The following is a 25,865-nucleotide window of genomic DNA, read 5'->3' on the forward strand; positions in this document are numbered from 1 at the left end:
ATTGATGGCCACCAGATGGGAAGGGGGTTGAGAGGGTTGGGTGAAAACCGTGAAAGAGATTAAGAACAAATTGCCAGTTATAAAAATAGTCACGGGGACATCGAGTACAGCATATGGAATATAGGCAATATCGTAGTAACTATGTATGGTGTCAGATGGGTACTAGACTTATTGGGGTGAACACTTCCTAAGGTATTAATTGGAGGTATACAGCATATCACTATGCTGTATACCTCCAATTAATATGTCAATTGTAGAAAAATAATTTTTGAAAACTGGCTAAATTTTAGGAACACATAGCAAAGAGAATGAGGAAAGTTTTATACATAAAGGTATATTCATGTAACAATGTTCAGACTTGTTCTGTTGCCTAAAAGCTGAAGACAAGTGTTCCACTTTCTAAAGAAAAACATAATTTGGGTATAAAGATCCCCTTCTATGTTCATGAAGAGACAGTGGTGCTAACCTGAAATCATGACCCGTCATCTCCCCTTTATCTCACCAAACAAGTCCTCCATGTCAACTGAAGTATGGATGGATTGGGAGTGGGGAGGAATGGAGAGAATTGTCCAAATTGTGTGAGACAGTAAGTTTGTCAAACTTGTGAGAACTTCTACTCCCCAACTCACCCCCAAGGCAGAATTTTAGAGAATCACTTGCAAAAGTTGAAGGCACCTGCCAAGGAAAGAGCCATGTGAGCAGAGTGAAAAAGATACCAAGGAAGACATCAGGAGAAATGGTGAAGCACCCATCTACCCATGACTTCTTAGGTCAAGGTTACGTTTCCTGTGGTTAAGTAGGTATCTTTCAAAGTAGCTGGACTTGAGCCTACTTGCCAGTGTCTCCTTGAGAGCAAATGTCTGAAACAAGAGACTGAACTGTATCATTAGAGTGGGAGCCGAGGGAAGTTTGGAAGAGATAGGGTTGGAGCGGACCTCCCATTTAAGGTAATTTGTATAATGGGGAGACCTCCTAGCCCACAGAGTCCCCAAGAACTCATGCATGCAGCACCTAACTAGAGAAAGCCAGCATTTAGGCCTGCTAAACCAAGGGCAGCAATCAGACAGTAATAGCTAAAAACAAACAAAAAAACCTACACTAAATGGCCTTCTTTGGTTATTATTATTAAAGGCAGCACTAGATAATTCAGACACATGGCCCTTTCCAGTTCTCTGTACCTTTCCTCAACTCAAATTTCCTCTTATAGGACATCAGATTGGATTCTAGCCCACCCTAATGACTTCATTCTAACTTAATCCTATCTCCAAATATAATCACATTGTTAGGTGCTGGGGATTTCTACTTCAACATATGAATTTTAGGGGAACACAATTCAGCCCATTATACCAAGCGAGGGAGGAAAACATTTAAATAGCTAAAAGCCTAGAAAGTTGAGGTCATTTGTAATAAACAAGCAAACCCTAAATAGTTGTGAGATTTTTTAAAAAATGTGTATGAGAAAAAGAGATGTGAGATTATAAAAGGTAAAAGTCAACTAAACTGAGTAGGGGAGAAAGGGAAAAAGATGAAACATGCGCTGAAAGGGTTGGTCCTTCTGTTGACTGGCAGTCGCACTGCTGACGCCAGGCCGCTCGCCTGCCACAGGTGGGTTCGGGGGTTAGAGAAAGGACCTGAGCAACTAGACTTCCTCGATTACCTTTACATCATGCTATAATTAAACATCAAATTCTATAACAGCGCCTACAGTTAAATAAAAGTAGTTCAACTGAACTGTCATTGCTTAAGCTTCCTTTGAAGAGAAAACTGGGCTGTTTCTTCCTACATATACCACTAGGAAATAGTTGTAGATCTTTCGAAAAAGATATATTCCTCAGTAGGTTTGACTTCAGCTAGTGTGGCACATCAGAGTAAAAATCTATTCCTCATAAAGGCTGTTTTTTGACTTTATATTTTGAAAGAAAACCTTTAAAGTCATATTAAGGCTCTTATTTATTGACACAAGTCAGAGATTGTTAGATATAAAAAGGCAGGGCTGTTTCTCCTTTTTTAAAAAAATGTGACAGCTATCTACGGTTACTGAAATTTTGATGTGCCTGCTATGCCACATATCCAGGACGTATCTGCTGGATCCTCCTACACTTGGGAAAACACGTACATACAACTTTAATCTTTCAGAGTTCCTTTGTAGACCTTCCTCCCTACTGGCTGCCAGCTTTCCCTCCTCTATCTACATAGCACTGTAAGAAACTGTGACCACAAACTGTAAGGGAATAGGTAAGACCTAGGTTACTGGGATAAAAGCATTTAATATTTGAGGAGATGGAAGTTAAAACACAATGGATATTCCTGTACATAGTCAAAATTACACTTTAGTTTCCTGAAGCAGCTGTGATAAAGGACTCATAAACCGTTTCGTCACACGCGGATGTAATGCCTTCCGTGGCAGACACTCCGGTCAGGCAGCCCCCTGAGACAGCAGAGTCTGCACAGTGGGAAGGACGCCTGCACACTGAGGACAGTCTGCCAGGTTATAGGCAGGTTGTGCCCAGTTTACCTAAGTTCTCCATCTGCTTCGTTAACACCAAATAGGAAGATTTAAAAACGATGCTGAACCACAGAATTCAATACACTTAAGCCTACATCCCATGTCATCGAATAATTTATTTGGAATCAGAATTAAAAGAACATTTGACAGTTGTGAAAGGTATGTTTATTCTGATAGCTTCCGATCAGCTGTACAACTTATCTAGGACAAATTACAAATAAATCTTACATTATTTCTTCAAGACTGGGGCTTTTCAAAGACTTCAAATTTGGGATCTAAGAAGAGAAAATAAAAAGGTTCAAGCTTAGCCACCCTATAATAAAATGCATTACCGAGAAGGCATCAATATTTAACTCATCAATCTTCTGATTTTGTTTTAGTGAATATCTACTGTTTTCAAACATCTATATGGAAATATTAAATTGCTAAAGATTTATTTAGCACCTACTATGAGCCAAACTATTAACTGACTTTACATGTATCACTTAAGTACAACAGCCACATAAGAAAGATATTCTCTCCAAATGTCAGATGAGAAATAGGCATCAGTTAACTATCTAAGATCACACAGTTCCTAAGTGACATTGTCAGGATTCAAGATCAGGGAGTTTGATTTCAGATCCACATATTATTTGATCTTCTATACCAATGCCAAACATTTATCCCAGAGCTTCCCACACATACATCACTGTCCTAAAAAATTCACATATTATCATTTAATCCTCTAAACAATCCAAGTAAGTTTTAAAAAGTGCATATATTTTCCACTTAAAATGATCTCCCACAAGAATGAATCCATGATTAACGAGACTCACCTTCAAATTTGAAGTTAGGAAACGCATTCATGTCTGCTTTACCAAACATCTGCTTAAGCTTAAAAAGCTCCCTTTCCAAATCTTGCTGATATTCGGGGCCAGCATCGACAGGTCCTCCAGATGACCTGTGTGTAAAAGATCGAGTAAAAACTCATTTTCTGCACTAGTTTACAAAACCAAAATTACTTTTCACCATCAAGTTTCAGTAGACTTTTAAAGATACTCACATAGGGGAAATACAGACTTTGCCAAAAGAAAATAAGTATTTCCACTTGAATTTCAATTCAAACTATTTTAATGTGAGGTTTCACATAAATGTAAGACAAATTTAAACACACCTCTACCAGTCAAGGGTTTCTGGTATCAAGGACACTTTTTAAGTCAGCATCCCTCGGGGTCTAAACTGCAATGAGGAGGAATGACTATGTCCATGGACTCTGGAGTCGATAACTACTTCTGCTTGAATGTCAGTTCTGCAATTTAGTAACTGCATCAACGGAGCAATGCGGGATGCACTCTAAACTTTAGTTTCACATCTAAAACTCAAGGTTCCACCTAATATGTACCACTTAGCATAGTGCCGGGCACATAGTGAACATTCATGCTACCTATTATTATTACCTGATTTAAATCAGCTACCACTAAATGGCTTTTAAAAGATCTTAGTAACTTTAAGTCTCTATAATAGGGGCCTAACAAAGAAGCAAATGATTTCCTATCCTCAGAGGTTTTGCCATTTATAAGAAAAAATTAACATGTTTATAAACATTTATGCTGTAAGAGAATCATGTGACAAGCTTCAAAGACAGTTTAACAAAAAGCTACTCAAGTTGAAAGCACTTCTGCTAATCTAATCAGAAAAATTTCATTTTAACAAAGTGGCATTTGTGGCAAATCATGCATTTGGGTCAGATTTTTATTTTGAGACATTCTAAGACTGAAAAAGCAAAGATATAGAGATGATGAAGAATTGAATATATGTGGAGAACATTAAGCGGTCTAGATGGAAAAGCCAGCAGGACGCAAATCACAGGAGGCCTGCAATGTTAAGCCTAGTTTTGTATTTTATTTGCTAAGAAATAAAATAACAAAATTAGTAGACTTGTGCTCTGGGAAGATAAATATAGCAATGGGGTCAATTACATTTACTTAAATCTTTGCACAAATTCTTCTGTGTTTGTCATGCTGTTACTGCCTGCATATCAATGAACAATAAACAAAAAATTTACAAGTGAAAATTCCAGCAAGGGTAGTAATATTTCTACACATGTCTATAATAAAGGTACAGGGTCTTAATGTTACAGGATTTCCACAAAAAAATAGACCTAAATTTAGAGACAGATCTAAATTCAACCCTTTTCCTATTTAGAAAAAAAAGTGCAGCTCACGTAGGAATGCCATTTCTAGGATCTGACATTTTCAGTGATTGAACTACTAAATGCCATAAATAGATTGATGTCATTTATTAATATTTCTTGTCATGGACCCAATTTTCTTCTGATCGGCATGTGCAATAAAACTTTCTGTGATGATAGAAATGCTCTCTATTTGTGCTATCGAATATGTGAGCACTAGAAATATGGCTAAGGTGACTAAGAAACTGAATTTTTATTTAAACTTAATTATAATTAATTAGAATTTGAATAGTCTCATGTGAATAATAGCTATTGAAATATACAGTGCAATTGATAGAGCCTTCTACCAGATATTTTGATGATTGCCTTCCAGTTCTGGGATCCACAAGCTTTAGAAACTGTTTTGAAAAGACCCAGCCAGTTTCATCAATATACCGGTCACTGATAGATGATGGCTGTTACAACTTTAATATGTACCCATGATAAAAAAGGGCCAGGAATCATCTACCTCAACTGACTATAAGTCTCTCCCAGCCCACCTTATTTATTAGTATATCCCCAGGCTCTAGCCTGGTGACAAGAACAAAGTAGGACACTCAAGGGAGATTTGTTTATTTCACTTAACAAATATTGGGCATGCTAATTTACTAAACCACTTCATTTTGAAACAGGTACTGTTACCATCATCCCCATTTTACACATGAGTAGTCTGAATACAGAAGTTAAATAACCTGCCCAACATCATAGAGCTAATAAGTGGCGGAGCTGGATTCTCGCCCAGCATCCATGTTCAGAACACTTCTCCATGCTATTGTAAGGAGTCTAGCTCATCCACACAAATGAATGAGCTAGACTCCTTAGATTTAGGTATACCAAAGGACTGACTTCTTATACGACAGGCTTCAAGGACAGTTGAGGTGCAAAGAGCATCAATACTATGATGCCTTGACACCTCCAGACAGAAGACACTCAAATTCTCCAACACCCACTTACTAAATAGTGTGATTTTAGGCAAATTTTAACCTTTTAGCCTTAGTTTTCTAATATATAAAATGTAGATAAATCAATAAGGTTGCTGCGAGTTTCATAGCAATCTCTTCATTTTAACTCGTTCACTCTCCCCGCTCCTTGGTTTTGGTAATGACAAAACCATGTAGTTAGCTGCCTAGTCTCAAAAGTCTGTGTCTTGACCCTGTCATTTTTATATTCTCACTGCCGTAAAGACAACGTGCTCATCAACCAATGCTTAGATTATTACACTTTTCTAACATGTTTTCCTCCTTTTCTCATTCCAATTTTCCCAATACACTGTGATTAAAATTATCTTCCTAATACAGAATAGTCTCGTTTCACCCCAACATCCTGCTCAAAAACCTTTAATGTCTCATAAATGGCTTTCATATAATATCTTAATTGTCCAGTCTATAATCAAGGCCTTCATTAACCCCTCATTCTAACCCCATTCTATGCTTACCCACCCCCCACTCCTCATATACCCTACAGTCCTGGGAAATAGCATTACACAATTTCCCAAAAATGCTTTCTAGTTTTCATGCCTTAGCTCACATTACCATTCTTTCCTCCTAAAAGATATTCTCCTCCCACCCCCACTGATCTGTCCAATCTTATCTAAACACCAATTGTTCGTAGCTTTGGGTAGACTCCTGGGTGTGTCTATTGATGACCTCTGTGGGTCTGAGAACCCTCTCAAACTATAAGCAAAATTGTGAGTAAATTCTTTTTTTTTTTTTTTTTTAAACTAGGACAATGATCCATAGCTGTCCATGAAATTCTCAAGAGGGATAAATGACCTCAAACACTGCCTTCAAATCCAAGACAAAACAGTCACTCTTTCAAGACACCCTCTAAAATGCCTACAACTAGAAAGGAGCTTTCTTTCCTATGAACTACCCAAACACCTGAATGTCCTAATATCTCAGCATCTAATTCATCTTATCTTATAGTGTATTTACTTGCTTACAAGCTTTCTATCTCTAGCAGATATTAAGAATATTGTGGAAATATAGTGTGGCTTCTTTCTTTATGGCCCACCACAATTGCTAGCCCAGTGTTTTGCACATGGGAGACAACTAAATACTTAAAAATAAAACCAAAAAAATCAAATTATTAACTGAAAGGTTTATAATTATTAAATTATAAACCTTTTCCAAAGGTTTAAGGGTTGAACTTGATGATGGCTAAGGTCATCATTCATCTCTAAAACTGTATGGCTCTGTAATCATTATTTTCCTGGACTTGTTTTATACCGTTTCAGACTCTTCTGTCTTTTGATATTCCCAGAAATATATAAGTATGGAAAAAGCATTAAAAAAAAAGTTATGTTTACTATTTCCCCTAAATCACGATGTCACAGAAATGGCACTAAATTGAGTTAGAATATTTTGATTATATGTTTTTCCCCCCAATTAGTTTAATGACTTAAGGCTAATCAATGTCTAAGGGGTTTAAGTTTTCAAATACAGTTGTTCCGTTATATGCAGGGAATACATTCTAAGATCTCCAGTGGATGCTTGAAACTGAAGATAAAACTGAACTCTATATTTACTATGTTTTTTCTATACATATATACCTACAATAAAGTTTAATTTAAAAATTCTTACATAGTAAGAGATTAACATCAATAATCAAATAGAACAATTACAACAAAATACTGTAGTAAAAGTTATATGAACATGATCTTTCTCCCTCCCTCCCTCTCTCTCCCTCTGATAACCGACCTAATAACGGAGATGGTTACTGAGTGACTGACTGGCAGGTAACATACACAGAATGGATACATTAAACAAAGGGATGATTCACAACCCAGGCCAGACAGATCAGCGCAGTGAAAGATTTCATCACAGAACTCAGAATGACATGTCATTTAAAACTTATGCAATGTATATTTCTGGAATTTTCTATTTAACACCTTTGGATGGAGGTTGAACGCAGGTAACTGGAACCACAGAAAGTGAAACCACATGGAAGGGGAAACCACTGTTTAGACCCAAAATGATTTACAAGATCTTATATACTTCCATGAATTGATTCTAGTTTATAATAAATGGCGTTATAATAAGGATATGTCTAATATGACAAGATATAACAGGATTCTCCCTTAGAACCCATATAAAAAAGACAAAATTTGTGACTTAAAAAAAATTCAAGATCTTTGCTCCTTCTTTTAGAGCACCTTATGAACCTGTATGTCAAGGTTCAGCTCAGTGGTCTCAGACACTTTTAAACACCGAGTAATTTTTTAATTACCATCTCGAAATTTACATACTTTAAATATTTATACCATGGTTGATTATCTACCCACTTACTGTCGCTTAGTTCTATACTCTCTAATCTTGTCCACGAAGAGTTTCTGTACAGGATCAAGTTCTTTGTTAAATGCCACTGCTGTAACACCAATATTCCTCCTCAAATGGACTGAGATTGCAGACTGAAGGATAGAGGAGAATCTGAAGAGCCTCTGAAGAATCATGGTGATTCTGTTATTGAAAACAAGCACTAGAATGTTAATATACTTTAACATGTATGTAGTTATAAAATACCTCTAAATATATCATATAGTGGGAATCTAATTGTATTAATTGCTTCAGAACTTAAAGCATATTAGAACTCAGTGAATACTAAGAACAGTTACCTGACCATAGCTCTATTTCCCTCTCCATTCTTCATGGCATGTTTTTACTTCTTAACCAAAAGGTCCTGGGACCTAGGAGCCATTAGAACTCAGACCTTGTGTGTGGATCCACTATGGTTAGATGCAGAAAGCACTACATATAGGATGGGTGTTTCTTCTCCATGAACGTAAGTCTTGGACCAGAGGAAACAGTCAAGCTAGGATGTTAGTAAATTGCCTCCTCTCAGCAGGAAAAGAACAACCCTGGCCCCAAAATAAATATGCTAGGTTCCTTTGACCCCCTCAAAATCCTGGGCTGAAGCAGCTGTCTCCGATGTCCCTGCCCAGCTAGAAGGCAGGGACATCGGAGACAGCTGCTTCAGCCCAGGATTAATAGCCTGAAAGTTTCTACTTGGCAGACCTACAGGAGGAGAAACTGAAGTGTCTGTTAGAACTGCAAGATTCAAGGCATTCAGTAACAACCAAATCTTTAAGTCCAAAAGAACCAGCAAGGAAAAAGAGCAATCAGCCCAAGGGAATCTACCAAAAAAGAGGGGAAAACAAACAGTATGAACTCATCAGTAAAATAGAATTTGTAAAGGACATAAAAGCTTGATTTTTAAAAATGAGGACTTCCAGATTTCCAAGGCCTTCAACTTCTTGAAGCTAAAAGACATGATTTTCAAACTAAAAAATTTCAGTAGATAAATTAGAAAACGCTCTCAGTTGAGACCTCATTTCATGTCTCAAAAAATCAAATGCAAAAACATTCCAAATTACGACAAATATATGCAAACATGAATTCCAAAAGAAAGGGAATAAGGAGGCTATAAGTAATTGGAAGAAATTTCCCTCAGATTGAGATAGTGTATTAAGGCGAAAAGGCTTACCAAACCCTATTTTGAAATAGTGATAAAAGATTCACACCTCAATATAGCCTGGTAAAATGTCCAAACTTTGAAGTGAAAACCTGAGACATGCTAACAATCCCCATACCCCCCAAATTACCTAATAACAATAATCATCGTCATACTGATACTGGACTTCCATCAAGTTATACTGCTACTGCTCAAAGTGTGATCTGCGGACAAGCAGTAGTATACAAATTGTGTTACTGGTCTACAGCGATACGAAAATTGGTAATAAGTACTTAGAAATTGTAAAGCAATCAATTTATATCAATTGAATTTAATAATAAAAATTAGAGTGTATTTTGTGTGTCTTCATTGTTTTGTATTTCATCTAATTTTTCTGATAATTCATTTTTGTTGTATTCTTCAAAAGTATTCACAAGTGTTGAGGAGAAATGGCCCTTTACCACCTGAGAGATTAAGATTCACTAGGCTAGAGGACAGTAGAGTAGCACAGTGATTCACGAATAGAGTGGGGTATCCTCCAGGAGATATTTGGCAATGTCTGAAGACATTTTTGGTTGTCCTGAATTAAGTGAGTGTTACTGACTTCTAGTGGGTAAAGACTAGGATGCTGCCAAGCATCCTATAATAACAAGAATAACAGCCCTCTCACAACAAAGAATTATCTGGTCCAAAACGTCAATAGTGCCAAAGTTGAAAAGCCCCGGAACAGCATATAAAACTACCTAAAGAAATCCTACAATCAACAAAATATCCTTCACCTGCCAGGGAGAACGCAAACTATTTGAAGAAATTAAAGAATTCATCATATAGCATTCTTATACCCCATCAGAGACAAATGCTTGAGAAAGAGACTTTAAGCAAACAACAGATGACTTTAAGGTGCTACTTATTATCATTCCCATTTTACACATACAGAAACTGAGGTTTAGATATAAATACCAGGTCCAAGCAGAATCTGACTGGACATAAATATACTTTATAAATTGTGCAACTCGAGGTATATTTTCCCTTCTGGCAATATAAGGACATACTTAATACTCAGCAACAGGGTCATCTAACATTTGTTTAGCCCTCAGCATTTCGTAAAATATTTCCATATATAGTCTCTCTTTGCACACTTTTGACACTGTTAAGAATTAGAGGAAGGTGTCTGTAAGTTACTAAATTGCCCATATGCCCACAATTAATTTTCTGATTGCAAAAATCATGTTATTCTTTCTGTAACATGGGTACAGTCCATTTTCACTACTCTAATTTCTATCATCTAAGAATTGATTCCCAAATCACACTCTAATTTTGGTCTTTTTTTCTGAACTCCAAACCTATACATTCAACAGCTCTCATCCCTTCCTAAGTTCTACAGGGCCCTCAAATTCAACTTGTCTAAAAAATGAACACATAATCTCACTATCAAAACTTGCTCTTTTTCCTTTATTCTCTTTCATTTTTTCCCCCACTTATTAAATTATCTAGTGTGTGGTGTGTACCGTCCACTGGCTCACAGAACAAGTGTAAAATACCAACTTGTTACACAAACCAGCGTAAAATACCAATTGTGGTATAAGTTCTCTATTCGAGTACCATGTAGTGCCATGAAAGCCTATGACAGGGTTTTGGCATATTCTTTAAAAGACTGGGAAGGCAATAGCAAGAAAAAGGTACAGCACTGTACAAAGGGAGCGTGGTTCTGTTTACAGTGATGGCTGACCAGCCTAAGGTTAGTTCTTTCGCCGACTCTTCAAAGCATATTTCTAAAAATTCACAAGCCACCTAACTTGACTCGCTCTTTTTCATTCCGGAAAACCTTATTGTGTTCGCATAAGCCTGTCCCCAACCCCCTCCCTCAAGTTAGCGTCCAGTTCCTTGGAGTTGTTGAGGTGTACGATTGTGCTCGAAAAGAGAGTGTAAAACAAAGGTGCCTAACCAAGTTTTAGCACTATCAACATTTTTAGGTTTGAACTTTTAAGACTATCACCCTTTTCCCTCTTTTGGTGCACGTTCTGCTTTAAACAGTTCAGAGCGATGCCCGCGCGTCATCGGGATTGGGCAGGCCTGGCTGCAGATCAGCTGCACGAGCATGACCTTGAGTTGCTACAGCTGGGCTACGAGTCTATGAAACCCCCAACCCCGCCGCCTCCCTGCAATCCGCGCCATCCCTGTTTGCCCTCAGAGCGGTACTATCAAGGTTATATAATGGGTCTACAGCGAACTTTGAGGCCTAAAAGCACCGAGGTCTGCAATGACCCCCCCAGACCAGGCCGTGAAGGTGCCCGGGACAGAAAGTTGCTCTCTCCTGAAGGGCAAAGGTAATAGACAGCCTAGACCCCGTGAAGAAACTCAGAATTGTAGTCCTAAAAGGCTAAGCTAGTCCAGCTACCCCTCAGTCACCTTGCACTCAGTCCAGAGCTGCCAGAGCCACCGCCGCCGCCACCGTTCTACTTCCGGCCCTGGCCCCGCCCCCACCCGCCTACCCGCTATCGCAATGCATCATGGGCCGCCGTTTCAGTCGGTCGACACTCACCGGACAGGAAGCGTCTCGGAGACAGTCTGCGACCGGACGGCTCTAGGTGAGACAGACTGCAAACAGGAGGAGGAAGTGGAGGGTAAGTGCTTCCGGGTCCCCTAGAGGCGCCTCCGCCATCTTTCCTTCGCCTAACTTGACCTGCTCTTTCCCTCCTGGAAACCTTGCTGTGTACGCATGCGCACTTGGACGGCCTTGTCCCTTAGTTCAATCCTTCCCGCCCCTAATCAGCGTGCTGCTCCTTGGGTTGTCGAGGTGTATGAACGTACAAAGTGACAGAGTATAAAACAAAGCGGACCGGGGCGTTATGTTCCCTTGTGCCTCGTGAGCCTCCGTTGCCTACGGCGTTCGTTTCGCGCAACCTGCTGGGAGTTGTAGTCCTGAACCCGGGGGTGCCTGGGAGGCGGGAGGGGGGTTGGAGTTTCGGCGCCGATTCCGCGGGAAGGGCCCAGGGGCCTCACACTTCGAGTCGCGGGAGCCGCTGGTTTTACCGGGAGAGACGCTGCACGTGGATCCCGTGCCGCTGCTGTTCTCAGCCGGCTCTGGAGTGCGGGCGGGGGCGACAGGGTGGATTCTGGAGCGGGTGAGTGCGGCCGCGGGGGTGGAGGGGAGCGCGGGCCCGCGCGGGCCGGCTTCGTTCCGGGGCCTTCTCCCCCAAAGCGGCCCCCCCGCGGCCGCCTCTGTGTTTTGTTTCCGCTGGTCCCCGGCGCTGTGACTCCCATTTCCGTTCGTGGAGACTTGAGGGAGCCGGGTGGGGAGGGGCGGGGGAGGCTGTGCGGGGAGGGGAGGGGAGGGGCGGGGGGCGCGCGGCGCGGGGGCTCTAGGAAGTCGCGCGCCCCAGGGGCCCGGGCTGTTCCTGTCTCCCTTGGCTTCTTTCCCTCACTGTCCCCTCATCGACTGTCCGTCGAGGTTCGCAGCCTCTGCTGTCGGGATGTGATCCTGACGCCCCTGGGATTTCCGAGGAAGATGCGAAACTAGTCTTGCCGACTCAGCGATTCGCTCTCAGTTCAAATCCAGTTGTCTTTCTAGAATTGCGCCATACATAGTTGCATCAAAGCCATTTGTAAATGTGTATGGTGGCCATTGTTTTTTTTTTTTTTTAAAGAAGTAGTATATTAATGTAGCTCGCCAAATTCTTCAGTTTTTTTTTTTTTTGTAGGATAAGGTTTGTGTTTGTATTTAGCGATCCTAGTTTGGTTAGGTTAACGGCAAGGAAGACAGTGCTTAACAGTTATTGTCTTGCAAGATAATTAGTAGTAATTTAAAAATACACGCAATAGGTCTGACTGGTGGGAGGAGCAAAGATTTAGAAAGGTTCACTTGATGAAAGTGACGTACTGGGCAGTGCTAACATTCTTAGATACTGTAGTCTTAAACTTTTGAAGAAACTGGCCAACTCTTTACAAACTAAGGGAGTAACGCCTCTCTCTTAAAGTTTGATCCCGGCTTTCCATGCTTATTTATTATTACGCATATTCTGACGCTAGGTGGACTTAAGTCAGTTTTACCTGGATTGCACATACAGGACTGTGTGTTATGGGGCGATATACAGTCTTGAAGTAAGAAAATAACCCAGCTAGATGTTGAATTAACACAAGTCATGAGAGCATGTGGAGGCTGAATAGTAAATTAAAGCTGTTTACTTTAATCTCCCTTCAACTTTTATTTCTAAAACTCCAAATCTACAGGAGAACTGAAAAATTATACAATGAGATTCTACAATGAACACCCGGTAGGGAGGAGGTCACCAAGTGTTCATCTTTGTCCACACTTGCTTGCTTCTTGTCAACTCCTCTAACCCTCTTTTTCTCTCCTCACCACCTTTCTTTCTCTCTCCCTACCTCCCCATGCACACGCAGATGTATGTGCTTTTCTTTTCCTTTACTGTTGACTTAATTTTTAAAAACGAAAATGTCTTAATTTCTTGAGGTTTTTGAAAATATTTTTTAGCTTGAGAAAATGTGCAATTGATCAGGCGGGTACTCCCAGATTACACATATTTGCGTTAAAAATATGTTATATATTATACATTTTATGTATATTTTACAACATATGTTTATATTATAAATACATATATTTATCTTTTATTGTCTTTATTGGGAAAAATTGTCCTAAACTCTAATAATGTGTTCCAGTGAAAAATAATCCTAATCAAGTTTATCTGTGGCTCCAAAAGAGAATGTTCAACTGTATTTTATTGAATACAAGCCTGCCTTGGAGGTTTTAGTTAAATTTAAGTTTAGTTTGTATTCATTTTGTAACCCCAGAGAGAAACCAGAGCATCAGGGAGCAGCCCTAGGATGGAAAGGCTGCAGGTAACAGTTCTCTTTGCCATTTTAAGTTTGGACAAAGAATCCTGGGGAATTGGTTCCAGAAAAAGAGCTAAGACTCACTCAAGCATTGATATCAAAGATTTGGACAATTTCCAAATCTCTCCTTTGCTTCCCTAGACTAAATTTAGAGAACTGAGAGAGAGAAAAGAGATCCACTTAGAGACTATGAGTATTTTTTCCAAAAGTATATTGAGTTCATTTTTTTTTCTTTATTTGGCACCTTCTGGAGACTGATCTATAAATTTTTTAAAAGTCACAGGACGTTTCTTTTTTTTGACAAGTCCTTATTTTAGTGCTTATATCATGGAGAACCACAAGTATCCCTTCTGGTAAGCCTTTAGGTCCATTTCTTAGCCTTTGATTACTTCCTCATATATTTTTCTTCATTTCCAAAATTCCCAGAAAATTCACTTGCTTTTTAATCTTTTTTTTTTTTTTTTTTGGTTATGAAGATAGGAGTGGACCTCCTTGGTAGACCTCCCTGAAAATAAAAAAAGATCTTCTCCAGCGCCACTCTGCTATAAACTTTAGTGTTCCTCACTTTTTTTTCAGTACAGAACAATTTATACAATTTATACAATATTGTGTGTGTACCTTATTTTTGATCTTAACTGCTACCAGCATTCCATGGTGTATGCTACTTTCACACTTTTCTTGTCTCACAGTACTTGTATTGGCTCCAGCTTCTAGCTATCACCAGCAAAGCTGCCCTGAACATCGTTGTCAATCAATGAGACTGTCTCTGGAATGCTTATCTAAAGGCAAGATTGCTGGGTCATAGGTATAAGCGTATGTGATTTGGGCAAGTGCTGCTAGATTTTTCTCCACAGTAGCTGGACCTGTCTGTACTCCATCAAGAGGCAGAGGATTCTTAATGTCCCATGTCTGCTAATTCTTTTCAGTATTCAACATTCCAATTTCTGCTGCACAACAAACACACAACATAAATGCACCTGGTAAAAAGTGGTAATTCCTTGTTTTAAATTGCATTTTTTAATGATTTGAATATGTACATTTCTTTTGGTTTCCCTTTATGTGAATTTTTTTTTCTTGTGTTTTATCTGCTTTTCTAACTTGTCCTGACTTTTGGGAGATTGTTATTAATTTAAAAGAGTTCCCTGTCTATTCCAGTTATTAGCCCTTTATCATTTTTGGATATTGAAAATATCTTTTCCACACTGTAACCTCTTTAGTGAACATAAATCTTAATTTTTATGTAGTCAAATCCATTTTTTTTTATATAGTTTATGTTTCGGGAATTTAAGAATTTCTTTTCTATCCCTAGACCACAAAAGAATGCTCACCATTTTCTTCTATTAGCTTTATAGTTTTACCTTTCACATTGTCTTTAAGGCATCTGGAGTCAATTTTATATGGTGTGTAATAGTTCTTATAACATTTTTATTTTTTCAATACATATTAATAGGGTGCCTACTAAGGGTGAGGCATTGTTCAAAGTACTTTTATACATCTGTAAACAGATACCCCTTCCCAGGTGGAACTTATGTTGTCCTGCATGGTTGGTCCCTACTGGGTCACCACCACCTGTTTTGCTGTAGTGCTCAGGATGAATGCCACAGTTTACACATAGTAATCTTAAGGAATAGACTTTACTGGTGAAAGGGAAGACTTAGAGAAGAAAACAGTAGTTCTTCATTTTTTTCATTATCTCAAACAAAAGTCTGCTGGCGCCTAGACAGTCTGCTAGATGTGCATGCTGTATATCTTATATCTGTTCTATAGGAGAACCCCACTCTCTTATTGGTCTTTGTTCTTATGGACGTGTGTGAGAGCAACCTTAAATGTAAGAGAAATCAGACCGCATTCTAGATTTGGATGCCAGCTATTTATATTCTAAATTGTCAGAAAACCAGCTCTCTAGCAGTTGGAGATGGAGTGTGAGGAGAGTTACAGCCCTTTGCAAAGTGAGAAAGGAGACTATTTCTTAATGCTACTGTAATAAATTACTACCATAATGTGCAAATTGATAATTTTGTTACTTTATTTTGCTGATTTAGAATATTGCACTGGCACTTAAAAGATATGTAATTTGTAACACAAATAGCTAAGATTAACTTTAATTTTACATCATTCTCAGTACAGTGCTAATAAGGTACATTCTTTATTCTGCTAATAAAGTATAGCTCTTAACTGAACAAATCATTTCCATGTTGATTTTTAAGCTACAGGTTTGACTGTTATTAAGACAGTTGCTGTAATGTAGTTGACATATCTTTCATTTGATTTTGCAGTAACAAGTTAATTTATTAGCTGAGATTGGCCTGAAAAACACAACAACTCCAATGGAATGATGAAGAAGTCATGTTAGACTAATAAACACTATCTTAATAAAAGCTAGTTTATAAATACCATCTGTGGATATTCTTTTATATGTGAAGATTACTTTCTCATCTTCTACTTACTCTCCACTTTTATTTGAATTGGGTGTATACTTCTTGTGTGGCATTTTTGTTGGTACTCATAATTTCAAAATGTCTTAAAATTTAACTCTTGCAGGGCAGAGTTTTTGAAATACTTCAACCATGACTAAAAGAGAAGCAGAGGAGCTGATAGAAATTGAGATTGATGGAACAGAGAAACCAGAGTGCACAGAAGAAAGGTTGGTGTTTTCTGAATTTACCACCTTTTATATTATCAACACACCTAATTAAAATTAAGAATCAAGCCAGAATTCTTTTGGGGACTTATTATTTTTTTTCAACTGACCTCAGCATGTATTGCCTTTTTTCTTCTGACTTAATGAGTTTGTAGCTGGGAGGGAAAGATATTTTTAAACTAAAGATAGTAATAAGAATAACTGGTAATAACCAAGCACTTGATTGTGATGATTTTTATCTCTTATGACAATGACACTGTTTTGATTTTTTTCTTTTGTTAGTGCTGGTTACTTTTATTTCAGAAAGTTTAATTCACAGCCTGAACTAGTTTAGCAAATGTATATAACTGCTATAAGCTAGTAACTGTCAGGTGTATTTGAATATATTAGACAATAACCTGCACTTGGAGGCCACATTGTATTTGAGGAGACATACAGGTACATGAGTAGTTATATGCACAGTGCTAAGCATATGGAGCAGTGAAAAGTGTTAGTTCTTGGAACAGTAATGGACTATTACTGACTCTATTAAGGAAGGAGGGCAATGGTGATAAATTCAGAATCCAAGGGGGAGAGTATCGGCAAAAATAGAGATTTGGGAGTCAAGAAGAAGGCTGAGGAAGGTTAGGGCTGATAGTGCTACTTTACTATGTAAAGCAGGAGATGAGATAATATGCTAAAAGTAAAATAGTAGAGACTAAATAGGACTAAATAGTAGAGAAGGTTTAGAATAACTGATGAGAATGAACAAGATTACTGAGGTTAAATAGGATGCTGAGAGTTAAGAATGCAGCTGAGATTTAAGACTTTAAAAAAATTTATTGTAACAATTCTTAACATGAGATCTATCTTCAACAAATTTTTAAATGTACAATAAATATGGTGTCGTTAACTATAAGCACAGTGTTGTACAACAGATCCCTAGAACTTATTCATCTGGCATAATTGATGGCAGTTGATTAAGCATATCCCCATTTTTGTTTTGTTTTGTTTGGCCAGCAGTCTGTAGTTACTCATGCCATCTCCTCTTCTGTTCAGAGGAGAGGTCTGTCTGTAGCTCAAAAAACAAATCTTATCTTGTCCTCTACCACCATGCCCTGGCATAGGAATATTTTCCTGATGAAAAACATCTAAAATGTCTTGACATGACCACCTGAGACACCTTAAATTTTTAATAGAGCATTTCAACTTATTTGATTATGTATGTGCTTTTTCATGCCTCTTGTATGTATGTATATACGTGTGTATATTCATTCATTCATTCACGTAACAAATTATCCCCAAACTTAGTTCTGGTTCAGGGTTTTTCATGAGCTTGAATTTAAGCTCTTAGTCTGGCCTACAGTCATCTGAAGAGTTGACTGGGACTAGCATATCTGTTTCTAAGATCACTCATGAGACTGGTAGCAGGACCACTCATTTCCTCACCACATGGGCTTCTCTGCAGGGCTGCTCACGACATGGCATCTGGCTTCCCCTAAAGTAAGTGGCCTGAGAGAGAGTGCTTACCAAGATGGAAGCTGCAATGTCTTTTTAAATAACCTAATATAAGAAATGATATATCACTTCTGCCTTAGTCTTTTGTTCACACAGTCTAACCTTAGTAGAATGTGAGAAGGAACTATAAACGAGTGTGAATATTAGGAGGTGAGGATCATTTGAGCCACCATGGAGCCCAACGTGTATATATTTATTTTTACACACACACACACTCTCTCTCTCTCTCTGTCTCTCTCCCCCGCCACCCCCTCCCTCCCTCTGTTTCTCTCACTCTCTCTCCTTCCCACCCCTCAACCCCCCTTTCTCTCTCTCTTTCCACAAAGCCTAAACTTTTTACTGTTTGGCCCCTTACAAAAAAACTTTGCTGATGTTTCTTGTTTCCTGTAGAGGTTGGTAGTTGCTATGTTGGCCTGGGGAGTAGCTGTGTAAGGGAGCAGTTGTTGTTACCCAGCTATAGCAGAATGTTGCTATGTAGGAATTTAGGTCCAGTGATGTGAGAGCATACAGATATTTTCAAGAGAAATTGATAATTCAGATTTTTATATTAAGTCTCCCAAGGTTTAAATGGTAGCAACAAAATGTTTTAAAATATTTTAAATATTGAGTTCATGTAAAATAAGTCTTTAAAAATTTGTCTTAAAGTGGCATCTGACTCTTAAAGAATCATTGTTACAAAAAAAGGAAAATATAGCCCACTGTCATAAAAATACTTAACCAAAAGGCCCAACTATTCTACCTTAACTAATAATAATAGTTTACTATTATTTAAAAATGATGTGTTTTTAAGCTTGAGCAGTCTTTTTTATAAGTTTTAAAAGTCTTAGGAGGAATTTAGGCTATATGCATTCATCGAATGTCATATATATTGCATTATACTTAGAATTTATGTGAAAATGGAACTTGACAAATTTTTAAATACATACTGGTTTTGACAACTGCAAATGATATTTAAATTATATTTAAATTAAACATGTTGTGAAACCTAATTGAATTCCAGATTTACCAGTTTAGGAAATATTACTTGGTGTCTGTTTTCTGTTTTGCCTCAAATAAGGATTTACAAAAGATACGTAGAATTACTTACCAAAGATTTTTCCTTTAAGGAACTTACATTTCCATAGAATTAGAAGTATGAAATAGCAATGCAAAAGAGCCCTAAGAAAGTTTTAATTCTTTTTAAATGTGGTCCTATGCTGATTATAACCAGTAGTTTTCAGATTAAATTAAGTGGAAAGTTTTTGTATGTTACATTTTTATACCTTATAATTTATATTTACTTAATTATATTTATGTTTGGAAGGGCAATTAACTAGTAATGATGGCTTACAGATTTTGAGAAGACTTTTAATCTTCCTTTCTGGGCCTAAAATTCTTCAAAATAACAGAAAATACAACAGATGCAAACATTTCCCCTTAAATATTGTATACGGAATGTTCCTGTTATATATACACATACATACAAAGATATATATATCTATATATATATCTATATATATATATATATATATATATATATATAATGAGATATATTCGCAAGGGTGCTTCAAGTTAACATTTCTTTGTGCAGCTCAATATTCAGTTTGGCAACACTAGTTGGTGATGAGTCTATCACTATGAATGGTGTCTGTGCAGAAATGAGTTTCAAAGACCAGAAATGTGTTTTGCTATTGAATTTTGTTTTGAGCATATTATTACTTTAATACCTAGGATAAAAACGTAATTGTTAACCATTATATCCTTTAACATTTAGCATTGTAGAACAAACCTACACACCAGCCGAATGTGTAAGCCAGGCCATAGACATCAATGAGCCAATAGGCAATTTAAAGAAACTGCTAGAACCAAGACTACAGTGTTCTTTGGATGCTCATGAAATTTGCCTACAAGATATCCAGGTAATTTTATTTTTTTGAGATTTATTTCAACATTTAAGTCTATATTAGAAATATTTTTTGTTGACCCTTAATCTCTATAGCTGTAGCCTTTATCTATCTCACTAGATTTGACCTGTTATAAACTTTAAGCATTTAGAAATAAAAGCAATTCTTTCAGCAAAATTGTCTCTATTTAAAGTTATATTTAAAAGATTGAGTACTGAGTCAAATATTTCAATTTTTTATTTTCGCAAATATAAAATGAGAAATTTAAATTTGAATCAGAGCTTAAACATAAAGTAGTGGGAAGCACATTGACCTTGGAAGCTGAAGAGGCATGTCCTCCTCATCCTATATGTAACTAGCTTTTAACTTCTTTGGGCATTAGTTTCCTCATCTTTAAACTGAGATAATTTTACCAAATGATTTTTACATCACCTTCCATCTTTATTTGCTCTATTAGTAAATTTTAGATAAGAATTTATATGCCAATGTTTATATTTATTGGAGTTTATTACATTAGGATTTTACCTGTGATAGTAACAATATACTATGTTTGCGACATATTTAGTCTTTTTTTTTTTTTGATATAAGAAATAGTAGCCTAGATCGGGTTGCTCAAATAGTTTCTCCAGACCTTCCTTGATCATATACTACAGTTTATGTGATTTTTTTAAATACCAACTTATATATATTGCTAATTTTTTTTTGATTGTTCAGTTTGTTTTATTCTTTACTCCTTTTCTTCCTGTATATTATAGAACTTTTTGCTTTATTTTTAAAAATTAAAATCATGTCAACCATTTTTAAATAAGATTTTAATGTACAATAATTTGAAATGTACATTTTAAATTATTAAAATAATGAAATTAAAATAATGAAATTTGTGCATTTTAGTTGCCATTTAACCATACTTTTATGTTTTCCTTTTAATAAGTCTAATAAATGTTGGGGGAGGGCGGAAATTGCTCTCCTAAAACTAGAGAATGTAGGTGGGCCTAATAATATAATTTTAGGATTTAAGGTTTTCTTTTATTAACAGCGAAAGAATAAATTAGCATATTTTTGGAAGGTAATTTAACATTTAGTGTCTATTAATTTTGGATGTGAAATACCTAGCAGTTTCACCTCAGTGAAGTGTTCTTACAGAAATGCTCAACTGTCTGAGCAAAGCTGTATATCTGAGATGTCCGTTGCATGGTTGTGCAGAAACTGAAAGTAAATGTTCCAAAAACAGAAACTTGGATAAATAAATTCTATAGATTGGAATTCAAAGCAGCCATTAAAAATTGGTGGACTAGAGCTATCTGGGCCGTTAATGTTGAATGAAAAACTGAACACAGAACACTTCTAAATTATCTTATTTAATCTTCATATCAGTCTTTGAAGTCAGCATATTCTTGATCACATTCTGCAGATGTAAAAATTGAGATTTAAAAAGGCTAAATAGTTTTCCCATTTGTAGCTACCAAGGGATTCAGTGGACCCAGGCCTGTATGTCTCCAAAACTTGCTTCCCTTGCTTGAGGCAGAATTTTAAGTTTGTGTTGGATAACTCGGTGTCACTGGGCTTTACCCATTTTTCTCATATGTAAAATAAGGGGGAATCTGGACTTGATCTCTTACTTGTCTTTTAGCCCTAACATTTGTTGCTTCTTTTATAATACCTGGCCTAACCAAAATGAAAGTATAACCTGCAAAGTACCCAACCTACCATAGATTTTCCATAAATATTAGTTGAATAAATGGAAATATGCATTATTCATAGCATCATAGAATTCAGAGCTAACTTTAGATCTAAGTCATTGTGCATTCCTCCCTGTCCCCGCTTTCTCTCCTCAAAAAGGATATGGATATCAACTTCTGTTCTCCGTATCAGTTTATGCAAACATACATTCAGAGTCAAAATGCTTGCTGCTTGTGGTAATGCTTTTGTATTTTCAGATTAATACTGACTTGAAAGCTGATGGAACAGTTGAGTTGCACTTCTTTGAGGAGTATGACCCAGGATCAGATACCATGCTTGAGTTTTGTCCTTGTGCCAGATGGATCTTACTTAACTAGCTAGTGTATTTGGCACCTGAGAGCTCACTTGCAGAGTTATACATGCTATAGCTTCTAGTGGATAATACCAGAGTTTGCTGGAGAGGGGAGAAATCTTAATATAAGGAGAATTTTTAACAAAGTGTCAGGGAGCAAAATTGCCACATTTGACCTGTCTGCTGCAGGGTTAAACAGCTTGTCTTGCCCTGATTAAGTTAGATGCATAGTCACTTAAGGTTTTAGGCTTTATATGTATGACATTTTTAATATCAGAAAATGTGTTTGTACTGCAACTACAGTATTTACTGAATTCTCGGCAATGAGAGTAGGGGAGTTTTGTACCTCCAGCTGTATATTATGCAGACACACAGAGATATACATTATTCAAGATAATTACAATGAAAAACTATTTTAAAACTGGTGACAGAAAATGTCTAAAAGTCCATTTCTTTTTGTCATCAATTTGTCATTGTGTGAAATGCATTCACTGTAAGGAGACATGAAGGAAAAATTGATATTGAAAGGATATAGAATTATGATTAAAGATGTTCATAGCTAGGTCACGTAGTAAAGTCATAAGTCCTTTAACTTTATTAACATTGTGATTAGAAATGTAGAGTTAACCCTGATCTTGAGTGTATATCGTTGGTTACAAGTGAGATATGGCAGACATTATATTAATAAACATAAATTATCCCACTAATTAAATACTCTTGCTTTTTCTTGACAGATCAATTACATTATTTTCTACTTTAAATACTTTTACAGAATAAGCGTTGTTTTTTTGCCATTATTTAAAATCGTAAACTATACACCAGAGCTAGAGAAAACCGCCATTTAAAATAAATGTTTATGTTGTCCTTAATTCTGACCACAGTGGTTAAAATATTTTCGATTTGGCAAAGAATTAAATGATTTGACAAATAATTAAATGTGTTCTTGTAATTTAATTAGTATGCCTCAGTAATTAAGTCCTGTTTGGTACATCCATTTTTATTAAACCAGATGATTGTGTTAAAATAATCTTAATCATTTTACCCATGTTTAGCTGGATCCAGAACGAAGTTTGTTTGACCAAGGAGTAAAGACAGATGGAACTGTACAACTTAGTGTACAGGTAATTTCTTACCAAGGTACGTTAATTTTAGTGTAAGCTTAGCTAGTTTTTTAAAATATAAGAACTCAGTTTTATAAGTTTTGAGAGTTTTAGATGGTTGTTTAAATTACTTAATGTCATGTTATAGACAGATATTCATGCTTTTGATTTAACTTTTATCTGTCAAGGTGAAGCAGATGATATAAAACATTCTACCTAGTTTCATCAGGAGGGGATATATTATAGACTAGTAAGTAACATGATCACAGAGAGGGCTGGAAGAACAGGTTCGGGTTAACTCTAAGAATGCCTGAGCCGCACAGCAGAACTGGACTGCCAAGAAAGCTGCTGCCCTGTTGTGATCTTGGGACCATGCTGCCTTTTTTAGTGATCCAGAGTAACCAAAAAAAATGGATGCCACGTGCCTACTTATCCCCTCTTAACTTGTTTCTAAATAGAAGGCTTATGCCAGTGATTCTAGAGCTTACATTACAGTGGGGACCCTTGCTGCAAGGAAATCTAGTCTCTGTGGTTTAGCACAAAAAGAGGAATTTGCAAAGGATGTTGATTGACCACACTCAGCCATATCCATGTGGTATTTTACAAATCTTGTGTAGGTACCCAAGTTAGAAAGAAAATTAGGAAACCATTTTTGGTGGCTTGAATTTTAGTTTTTTTTAATGTGGCTTATTGGGATTCCTAACCAGAGATTTAGATTAATTTTGATCTCTGAATATATAGTGCTTACAGTCATGTTTCACAAACCAAAGACTATGAAAATGGTGGTTATCTACTATTGATCCTTAATTTCCCCAGAATTGTCCATTGGTGGAAATATGAAAAAAAAATCTTTGTTTTTATCGTGAAAAGCCTAGTGACCTGTCAGTGCAAGTGTACTTAAAAAACGTTTACTTGATGAAATTTGAGTGGAGGATTAGGGGATAAATCTTAGGAAAAACATTTTTCAAAAATTCTAATTGTTTTTCTCATGCATATTTGAATAAAGTAACTTCTGTTTACACCACTTAGTGAATGACAGTATATTTTTCTGGAATAATTGGTTTTCACGAGAGATTGAAATTGTTTTGCTTTCTTTCAAATGCACTTTAAATTTTGTATAGATCGTAACAAAATCGGTGAGCAAACAGTATCTGTTAAGCAGAATGATAGTTTCTTAAAGCTGTCATTTTAACAGAAATATCTGTTATTATATCATAAAGCTCTAGTTTATTCTGTTTCGAATATCTTAAGGATTTGGGTTTTTCTTCAACTGAAAGTGAATATCAGAATTTAATGATATAAATGCAGTTTAACACACTCAGTGTCCATTTATAAAACATGTGCTTTGTTCTTTAAAAAGAAAAGTAGTCAGTAAATAATTTTAATTTTTCAGAATTCTGAGGATGAGTAGCTATTCATTTATTCTCTCCCTAGCCTAGTTTTTATTTTCTGTTCCACACTGGTACTTTTTTCTTAATGTTTGTAGTAGGGCTGTATATGTGTGGTGGTGGTGATGGTGTTTTTAAATTATTTTAGACTTCTAGAAAAGTTGCAAGAATAGTAAAACACTTCCTGGTTATCCTTCACCCAGATTCCCCACGTGTTAACTTCATTATTAGATATGGTTTATTCTCTCCCTTGCCTCCACATTATATTTTTCGACCTCTTTACAGATAAATTGCAGACATGATATCCTTCTGTGCCTAAATACATCAGTGTGTGTTTTTTCTAAAAACAAGGAATTCTTTTACATGACCACAGTACGATTATCAAAATCAGAAAATATTAATCGACACAACACTGTTATCTACCAAAGTTCTGTTGTTTTTATCATTAAATAGGAATCTGTTAAGTTCTCTAGACATAATGCTAGAAATATTTAAAATGAAGTTTTGCTTTACCATTTGAGAACATATAAACTAAATTTTGTTAGTGACGTTCATGTTTTCATTTAGATTTTTTTTTTTTAATTTCTGTTAAGGAATTGAACCAAAGCTCAACATCCTTGAAATTGTTAAACCTGCGGAAACAGTTGAAGTAGTTATTGATCCAGATGCCCACCATGCTGAAGCAGAAGCACATCTCGTTGAGGAAGCTCAAGTGATTACCCTTGATGGCACAAAACACATTACAACCATTTCCGATGAAACCTCGGAACAAGTGACAAGGTGGGCTGCTGCACTGGAAGGTTATAGGAAAGAGCAAGAACGCCTTGGGATACCCTATGGTAAGAAAATACATAATTACATGTTAGGTAGGATGAGAAGAATTAAGCTTGACATAGAAGTTACTAGAGTGAGTTATAATCTGTTTTAAATGTAGAATTTTTAGGAAGAATTTGATTTTCTGTTTTGTTTATTTTTTTGTATTAACACAAGATGGACAAAAACTGTCCTAGGTGCTGGGAATAAAAAGCAGTACAGTCATGCAGTACTTAACAATGGGAATACGTTCTGAGAAATGCATTGTTCGGCAATTTTGTCATTGTGCAAGCATCATAGAATACACTTACATAAACCTAAACGATATAGCCTACTATGCACCTACACTGTACGGTATTGCCTATTGCTCTTAGGCTATAAATCTGTATAGCATGTTACTCTGCCAAATACTGTAGGCAGTAGTAACAGTGGTATTTGTGTACCTAAACACATCTAAACGTGAAAAAGGTACAGTAAAAATATGGTATAAAAGATA

General features: G+C 36.7%; 2 protein-coding genes across 6 annotated transcripts in view; one reads left to right on the plus strand and one right to left on the minus strand.

Moving 5' to 3' along the window:
• Positions 1 to 2,602: 2,602 nt before the first annotated feature.
• ATP5PF (ATP synthase peripheral stalk subunit F6) lies at positions 2,603 to 12,330 on the minus strand. Of its 2 annotated transcripts, XM_039857994.1 has the most exons (5): positions 12,198 to 12,330; positions 11,707 to 11,762; positions 8,003 to 8,173; positions 3,322 to 3,446; positions 2,603 to 2,781 (listed from the first exon to the last, which is right to left on the minus strand). In XM_039857994.1, exons 3-5 carry the CDS (start codon positions 8,164 to 8,166, stop codon positions 2,744 to 2,746), a joined length of 327 nt encoding a protein of 108 aa, XP_039713928.1. In that variant the 5' UTR covers positions 8,167 to 8,173; positions 11,707 to 11,762; positions 12,198 to 12,330; the 3' UTR covers positions 2,603 to 2,743. The 2 variants fall into 2 exon arrangements, with proteins under 2 accessions (XP_039713928.1, XP_039713929.1); XM_039857995.1 differs by lacking the exons at positions 11,707 to 11,762; positions 12,198 to 12,330 and adding an exon at positions 11,574 to 11,689.
• GABPA (GA binding protein transcription factor subunit alpha) overlaps positions 11,660 to 25,865 on the plus strand; it is a 33,177-nt gene continuing 18,971 nt past the window's right edge. The window contains exons 1-5 of one of the 4 annotated variants that reach the window (XM_039857990.1): positions 11,660 to 11,788; positions 16,557 to 16,659; positions 19,907 to 20,051; positions 23,121 to 23,205; positions 25,150 to 25,395. In XM_039857990.1, the coding sequence (XP_039713924.1) occupies positions 16,583 to 16,659; positions 19,907 to 20,051; positions 23,121 to 23,205; positions 25,150 to 25,395 (553 nt within the window). In that variant the 5' untranslated portion in view covers positions 11,660 to 11,788; positions 16,557 to 16,582. Of the gene's footprint in view, positions 11,789 to 11,938; positions 12,290 to 14,777; positions 14,801 to 14,982; positions 15,006 to 16,556; positions 16,660 to 19,906; positions 20,052 to 23,120; positions 23,206 to 25,149; positions 25,396 to 25,865 lie in introns of those variants that run through there. The other 3 variants (XM_039857991.1, XM_039857992.1, XM_039857993.1) reach the window with 3 other exon arrangements.

This window comes from Pteropus medius, unplaced genomic scaffold (assembly GCF_902729225.1).
Source record: "Pteropus medius unplaced genomic scaffold, Ma_sr-lr_union100, whole genome shotgun sequence".
In the NCBI taxonomy this organism is placed as follows: Eukaryota; Metazoa; Chordata; class Mammalia; order Chiroptera; family Pteropodidae; genus Pteropus; species Pteropus medius.

Bases quoted from the DNA above. Each gene is read 5' to 3' on its own strand.
- ATP5PF (XM_039857994.1), bottom strand. From the start codon at position 8,166: ATGATTCTTCAGAGGCTCTTCAGATTCTCCTCTATCCTTCAGTCTGCA. The intron at 3,447-8,002 runs GTAAGTGGGTAG...TTTTACACACAG, and splicing joins GAGTATAGAACTAAGCGACA to GTCATCTGGAGGACCTGTCG. The intron at 2,782-3,321 runs GTGAGTCTCGTT...TTCTCTTCTTAG, and splicing joins TCCTAACTTCAAATTTGAAG to ATCCCAAATTTGAAGTCTTT.